Source organism: Amphiprion ocellaris, chromosome 1, assembly GCF_022539595.1.
Source record: "Amphiprion ocellaris isolate individual 3 ecotype Okinawa chromosome 1, ASM2253959v1, whole genome shotgun sequence".
Lineage (NCBI taxonomy): Eukaryota > Metazoa > Chordata > Actinopteri > Pomacentridae > Amphiprion > Amphiprion ocellaris.
In genome coordinates, this window is record NC_072766.1 from 18,534,655 (window position 1) to 18,542,463 (window position 7,809).

General features: G+C 38.9%; 2 protein-coding genes across 2 annotated transcripts; both read left to right on the forward strand.

The window, feature by feature from the left end:
• The first annotated feature begins 447 nt into the window (after nucleotides 1-447).
• Nucleotides 448-3,422, forward strand: LOC111570144 (leukotriene B4 receptor 1-like). The gene is made up of 2 exons (XM_035949178.2): nucleotides 448-623; nucleotides 1,262-3,422. The coding sequence occupies exon 2, from the start codon at nucleotides 1,291-1,293 to the stop codon at nucleotides 2,326-2,328; it is 1,038 nt and encodes a 345-aa protein (XP_035805071.2). The 5' UTR covers nucleotides 448-623; nucleotides 1,262-1,290; the 3' UTR covers nucleotides 2,329-3,422.
• A 97-nt stretch (nucleotides 3,423-3,519) lies between these two features.
• si:dkey-148a17.6 (uncharacterized protein LOC108190685 homolog) lies at nucleotides 3,520-5,530 on the forward strand. The gene has a single exon (XM_023272727.3). It carries the CDS (start codon nucleotides 3,919-3,921, stop codon nucleotides 5,002-5,004), a length of 1,086 nt encoding a protein of 361 aa, XP_023128495.2. The 5' UTR covers nucleotides 3,520-3,918; the 3' UTR covers nucleotides 5,005-5,530.
• The last annotated feature ends 2,279 nt before the right edge of the window (nucleotides 5,531-7,809 follow it).

Consider the following 7,809-nt stretch of genomic DNA (forward strand, 5'->3'; position numbering starts at 1 on the left):
AGGAACTAGGTGAAGAAATGGCATAATGAAATCGTAATCTGTCACTGCATGACTTTATTGAAGGTCGTGACTTCACTGAAGAACAGGAAAAGTAAGAATTGAAATTGAAAGCATAGTCGTGTTGCTCTGCCTTCAGCCTGTCACAAGATAGACCAAAGATCACATGAAAACATTCCACTAGTTTTCAAATTGAAACAATATCAATAGGAGTCATTCACAAAATGAACAAACATTTATTTAACAGCATAAACAGTAAACACATGATGACTGATAGATAGATAAATTTGTGAAATGAAAGACAATGAATGACTAGGGGAGATCGGCTTGAGACCAATTTTGATTATGTCACTGTACAGGCAAGTAGTGGTAATAATTAACTATTGAAATAGATGTCATCCATTCAACAGATGGAGTTGGCATAGAGTCCAAAGTTAAAGTCTGTGGGAGTGTTGTTACAAATACAGAGAAACGAGAAAAAGATTCAAGCAACTCATCTGGGCTATTGCAGTTGGGAGCGTAATCAATCCATTTATTTTCCAGTATGTTTAACTATGTCTTTCTGTCAAGTGCAGTTTCTGCTGATGGTGATATGTGGAAAGGAGAAAGATATAGAATCATTTGAGGTGAGTAAAGAAAAGTGATTTAGTGTATTTCATGTTACTTATTGATATCTTGTGGCATCGTGACCGTTTGTCAGCAGCCACTGCCTCTTTGTGGAAATGTGATTATAGTCCAAGATATTGAGGCAGCAAGAGTAGACAATAAGCAAAATAGAACACCAATTTAAAAAATGATGTCTGGTATACTTACCTAGGGAAAGGGGCAGTGAGGCATGTAACACTGGATAATTACGGTCACAAAATTATAGATGATCCCTTGAGAAGCAGGGAAGTTGAAACTCTGACAGTGATCTGGATTTGAAAAGACCTATGAAAGACCTTTGACTTTTGTATTTGTCAAACAAGATAATTTAATATACAGATACATAAATACTCAAATTGTCCCTGCCTTGTTCTGTGATAAATCAATAATAGAGGTTCTCGCCAACCTATGATCATAGAAAATTCTCTTAATTGCCCCTACCTTACAAAAATGCATAAAACTATTAAGAAATAAAAATGTTTATTGGCAAATATCAGTTGACTCACCTCACATCTGTGATACTCAGATGGTAATGTCAGCAACCTGGTTCCTGTTCAATTCATCCATAAAGGGAAGTGAAGCCTTGCTTATGCAGCACTTTGTTTTATTCTTCATGCAGACACCACAGTCGGCATATACACTCGCAGCATGAACCACTCCGCTGAGCTGTCTCCTTCAGAGGACCCTGAGGAGTTTGATGGTGGGACAGCAGTGGTTTGTGTGATCCTGGGCCTGTCCTTCCTGGTTGGAGCTCCGGGGAACCTGCTGGTGATCTGGACTATCCTGAGACATGTTAAGCAGCGCTCCCACACTGTGGTGCTCCTCCTGCACCTGGCTGCTGCAGACCTGCTCGTCCTCATCACCCTGCCTCTGTGGATCTACTCTCTGGCACACACCTGGGTGTTTGGAGAACATTTTTGCAAGGCCTTAGTGTACATTGTCAATGTATGCATGTTCAGCAGCATCTTCTTCATCACCCTCATGAGCGTGGAGCGCTATCTAGCCATCTGTCATCCATTTGTGATGATGCGTTGGAAGACCAAGAGCATCATGAACAGGTGTCTTGTATTTTTGTGGCTCTTTGCTCTGCTTCTGGGAGTGCCTGCAATTCTGACCCGGACTGTGGATGAAAGTGATGGAGCTGAACAGTGTCTTTCCATGGAGGTCAACTCTTTGACCCATGCAATCCTCTTCTTATGTGTGGAGATCTTTGGGGGGTTTGTTGTTCCTTTCATCATTCTCACTGTCTGTTACTGTCTTGTAGCTGCGCAGCTCAGGAAAATGAGTTTCAACTCCAAACAGAAATCCATGGTTCTTGTCCACACTGTGGTGATTGCTTTCACAGTATGCTGGTTGCCTTACCACATTATCAACATTACTGATCTGGTTTGCATTCTAGGATCCGGCACAGAACATGAATGTGTCCCGAAAAGTATTGTCTATACCTCTGGTGCCCTTGTTTTCATCAGCAGTTCGGTAAATCCTGTGTTATATGCCCTCTTTGCAAGGAACTTGCGAGGGAGTCTCGAGGAGTCCAGGCTGGTCAGGCTGTTTCAGGAAATAGCCACTCACACAAACAAACTCAGGGAGATGGCATTACAACAACAGGCTGGCCAGAGGGCAGCAAATACACAGGTAGAGCTGATGTCGGACTCTCTGTGTGAGAAAAATACTGTGAATCCCTGAAAATGGGATAACAGGAAAATGTGACACGTGTCTTTTACAGTTAATTAGGAGACAGTGTGCTGTAATTTATACCATTACTATGTATTGTACCCTCCTGTTGTTGTTGCAGATTTACCCAACACAGCCAAATATATGATTGTAATATCATGTTTTGGAGAATATTTATAACTTATGTTTGTTTACATTTTGTTGTAAAGTTACAATTTTAGTGTTGTATAACGTGGTTGATAATTAAAATTAAAGATGCATTTGAAAACTGAAAACTGCTCCAAATTTCACTTTTGATCATTAAATAAGACTAAATCTTTTATTTCTACTACTACTACTACTTGTACTTTAAGTTACAAGTAGATCTTATTTCTTTAAAAAAAAAAATACTGTCCTCTGTACTGTACTTTTATATTGAGTATGAATCAATCATTGCCACTCAGCCACATGTGCATAGTCTTTCAAAATGCTATACATTGATGGGTGAAAGAGCCTTGAATCATATATTTTAAGTTCACTTCCTGACACAACTGCACTACCAGTCAAAAGTTTGGACACACCTTCTCATTCAATGCTTTTTATTTATTTGTATTATTTTCTACATTTGAGATTAATACTGATGACCAACACTATTTTGTTTACGATATAATTCCATATGTATTCCTTTATAGGTTTGATGTGTTCAGTATTAATCTACAATTTAGAAAATAATTCAATGAAAAGCATTAAATGAGAAGGTGTGTCCAAACTTATGGCTGGTAGTGCAAATTAAAGCATCTCCTCCCTCTGGAATAAAACAACACGAGGACAGTTTCCAGTCCACAGTTTCTTGTAATTTATCCATTTTACATCTGTTTTTTTAAAAATTGTGAATACATAATTATATAATGTTATATATTATGTACTTACATTGTGTTGTTTTCTTTATGCCATTTAGCATTCAAAAGTCAAATGCTGTATTTAAAAATAATGTATTTTTCCTTATTTTGTTGATGTCAGTAAAGTGAAACTGTCCTGATTGTGTTACTGATTTGTAGCTTTTAAATTGTATTGGTTCACACAATAATCCTGCATCCTGTTAAATAAAATAGTGAAACACAAAGTTATCACAGACTCAAATTTTGAACCCTTTTGTAATTTTATAGTTCTGAAGTGGTGAACAGAATGATGAACAATCCCTTTTTTGTAAATAACTCATTTCCGGGTAGCTAAAAATGATGTTTTGTGAAGCTAAAAGTTTTACAAACTTTGCTCTGAAACACGGGCTCATGTGCTTGCTAATAATGTTATTGTGTCCATAGTGTTGCTCTCGTCTAATGCAGCAGCTGGGCTCATTTCTGTTTTAGTTCATTTCAATTTCTGGCAAATGATTTTTAATTTATATTATCACTCTTTAAATGCTTCTTTTTCACCATAATCCATGAACTGAGGTGAAAAAAAATTGACTGTGTATGCATGAATCACCTCTTGGTGTCTAAAAAAGCCCAGAGAGGAAACCCTGTTCTTGTGCAGTCTATACTTAAAGGGAAGTGAGGACTTACTTGTACAGCAATTTGTCTTTCTTTTCATGCAGACACCACAGTCAGCACATACACTCGCAGCATGAACCACTCAGCTGAGCTGTCTACTTCAGAGAAAATGGCCCCTGAGGAGTTTGATGGTGGGACAGCTGTGGCTTGTGTGATCTTGGGTCTATCCTTCCTGGTTGGAGCTCCGGGGAACCTGCTGGTGATCTGGACTATCCTGAGACATGTTAAGCAGCGCTCCCACACTGTGATCCTCATCCTGCACCTGGCTGCTGCAGACCTGCTCGTCCTCATCACCCTGCCTCTGTGGATCTACTCCCTCGCCCACTCCTGGGTGTTTGGTGAGGCCTCCTGCAAAGCCATGGTGTTCATGATCAACGTCTGTATGTATAGCAGCGTGTTCCTCATCACCCTCATGAGCGTGGAGCGTTTTGTGGCCGTGCGTTATCCCTTCGCCTCATTAGACTGGAAGAGAAAACAAGCTCTGAATAAAGTGCTGCTCGCTCTGTGGACGGCAGCTTTCTTGTTCAGCATACCTGTCATCCCAACTCAGGTTGTTGGGCAGGATTCTGATGGGGAGCACTGTCTGTACCGCCTGTACACCTCAGTGGCCCAGGAGCTGGTGTGTGTGCTGCTGGAGACACTGGTGGGCTACGTAATACCCTTCTCCATCCTCGTGGTCTGCTATGGCTGTCTGTGCAGCCGGATTACTCAGATGACCTTCAAGTCCAAACGCAAGTCCACCGTCTTGATTGCCAGTATAGTGGTTGCGTTTGGCATTTGTTGGACACCCTACCACATAGGAAATATCCTTTCGCTCATCGTCCTGGCCATTGAGAACTCCTTTCATGATGCAGCACAGAGTCTGGAAAGTGTCAGAAGCACCATGGCTTTCATCGCTGGAGCCATGGTCTTTATCAGCAGCACGGTTAACCCTATTCTCTACATGTTTGCGGCTCGCTCCTTCAGGAGCTCCCTGCGAGACACCGGCATTCAAAAGCTTTTCCGCCACATCTCCAGCACCTCTCCAGGTGAGGGAAACAGAGAGATGTCTTTTGTGTCCAAGAGACAGAGCAACCAGACCAACAGCTCCCTTTGCGCGTCTGAACCAAAAGACCAAATGAACATACTAATAAAAATGTGTGAAAACAATCCATCCTGACATTGAAATTGTTCGGGCTCCTGTCTGCACTCTGTGTGTCAGTGTAGATCTCTCTTTGTATGTCGTATTCATTTTCGAAATGAAAGAAATTTTGCCTGAAATGAAGCTAATTTTGTATGAAATTACAGACAAACAAGATATCTGAGTACAGCTGTGCAATGCTTGTCCAACTTTGTAAATTACCCATTTTACCTGTTTTTTAAATTGTGAATATATATTTATAAAATGTTATATATTATGTATGTTTTGCCTTTTTCTTTCTGTTCTTTACAGTTTATGCCATTTAACATTCAAAAATAAAACAATAAGTAATTAGATATGAAAAAGACTCAGTGTGAAGTTTATGTAAAAATACAGTGTAAATGTTTTGTTTTCTTTTGTTGTTGCTGTTTTTTCTGTTTGTTTGTTTTTTTTTTAATACCAACAATGAGAAATTGTATTGATTATGCTATTGATTCTGAACTTTTTAAAAATTTGTCTGTGGGAACACCATTAAACAGAGGACAATAGGTTTGCTGTTCTGTAATCCTGTGTGCCACTTCTTGTTTTTTATTTATATATTTTTGCCACAGAAAGAAGTTCACGCAGTTCTGTCAGGACAGCTGTCTTGATGCAGACAGGACTTTAAGAGCGTTTTAATCTTACTACCTTTTATTCTTGGTGAACTGTAACATCTCCAAAAAAAATCTGACTGAGTGATTGTGAACTCATTCTCTACAAATTCTATTAAATCCACATATAATGCTATATTTTAATCTGTTAAAGAATTCAAAAGTTACAACTACAACAAAATAGTTTTTCACTCGTGACAGATTAGCTAATAGTTGTCCTGGTATCCCAATACAGACAACAGCCGTGCTTTCAACTTCCCCTCACAAAAAGATTGCCAAATGAAAAACTGCATGTTCCCTTTGTTCAGCAGCAAAAAGCGGAATCATGTCTTAATGTTTGCCACAGTCTTATAAAACTGAAACTCGTACTTAGCCGCGAAATATTTCAGTATGTACTTACTGATATCTTTAAATGCACAAATATTAATAACTCACTCTTTTACAGCATGTTGATAGGATGACATAGAACCTTATTAGCCAGTAGATGGCAGTGATGGCTGCCTGTGACTCCTAACTGTGTTTCTGATAATAGAGTTTTGACATCATTACAGTGTGGTGTAAATAATTTTTACTTGCAAGTAATGAAGTGGAAGGAACCAAGATTATCCATTCTTTCTCAGTAGTTTGTGGGATTGTCTAAAGAGTTGATCCTTGACCTAGCCCCCATAAGATGTTAATATGAAGCATATACAGTATATAGGTCAAGTAATATGACACTGCTGTGGCTATAGCTTTGTGTTCTGACAATGACAGAATCCCTTACAGGAAAATATGATGGCTCAACAAAATTATTGTACCAATATGCCAAATTTACCCCACTATTCATGATACGCTAAGATCCTGCGAGTCTGATTGACTTACGGTAATTTTTATTTGATAAGATTCTGCACTCTTTTAGAGAATTACAAGCCTTGAAAGTTCAGACATCTACAAGAACAGATTTTTTTTTTTACATGGGGTGTCATTTGTATGTTGTGCTAAATGCAATGAAATGGCTCGCTGTGAAAATGATTTGAAGCGAGGATCAAATAAACCCATTGTGACAGCACTTGTCACTTCACTGGATTCTGATTATTAGTGGGTCGGGAATTATTTTCACTGTGACAGTGGAAAATTACAGAGAGCAAAGGGTGTGACAAAGATGAGATCACACAAGAAAACGTAGCTGATCAGAGACAAGTTGCATATTTTCTCATAGAATGAGGAAGCAGCAAAAACACTGGTATGGGCCTATGGTGCACTCATTTCATAAGTATATTCCCCCATACTTACTACATATAGGTTGGGTTTTATGTGTTGCTGTATAGTGAAATATTGTGGCATAATTAGCTTCGAAGGTAAAAAATAATGTAGGCACACATATAACATTGGTATTTAACATACTGTGACACACTGAGGTCACAGTAAATTCTTTTCTCCCCCCTTTAAAATGTGATGACTGTAATTCCTTTAAATGTAAATCATACTTACTCTTTGCTAAAGACACACCACAGGAAAAGACCTGGCAACTGGTGCAACAGAGCCACAAATCTTGACAAGCCTTAAGGTTTACAGAGTAGTGCTGGTGGTGCTTTTGCCACTGGCTCCCTGGAAGGCCTGCAACTTCACACCACATGGTCATAAAATCCATCATTTAGTACACAGAAAGTTGTTTTCTGGGTACAATGGTAGCTGACACAAACTTTACTGTCACTTTATAGACATTCTACATGTACGAGCATGCACACTAAATGACGTCATGAAGATAAATGTTCTTTTCTGTTGTCGTGGAATATCATTATGTGTCTAGGATTTCAGTTCCTGGGTTTTCCAGTGTGACCCTCAAGTAATCAGACTGGTTCAGCTGGAAATAGCAATTTCATATAAGGAAGGAGACACAAGGAATTACTTTTGAGGCTGGAGGATTTAATTGAGTGAAAGGAGGTGAATAGACAAAAAGCCTTGCTTTCACTGCAGTCTGTTGGCTCAGAGCGAGCAGAGAAGGGAGTGTCGGGAACAACAAAACTGGGCGTTCTGGGAACTGGGCCAAAGACTAGTGAAAACTCACTCACAAATTCTGGAAATACAAAAATAATTTTAATGGCAAATAATAATGTTTTTTTTAAAGCACAAACACTTTAATAATATTAGAAAGCTTATTTATGTTGCGTTTGTTTTTTTTTCAATTACCTGTAGACTCCTGTGCGTTTTTTCT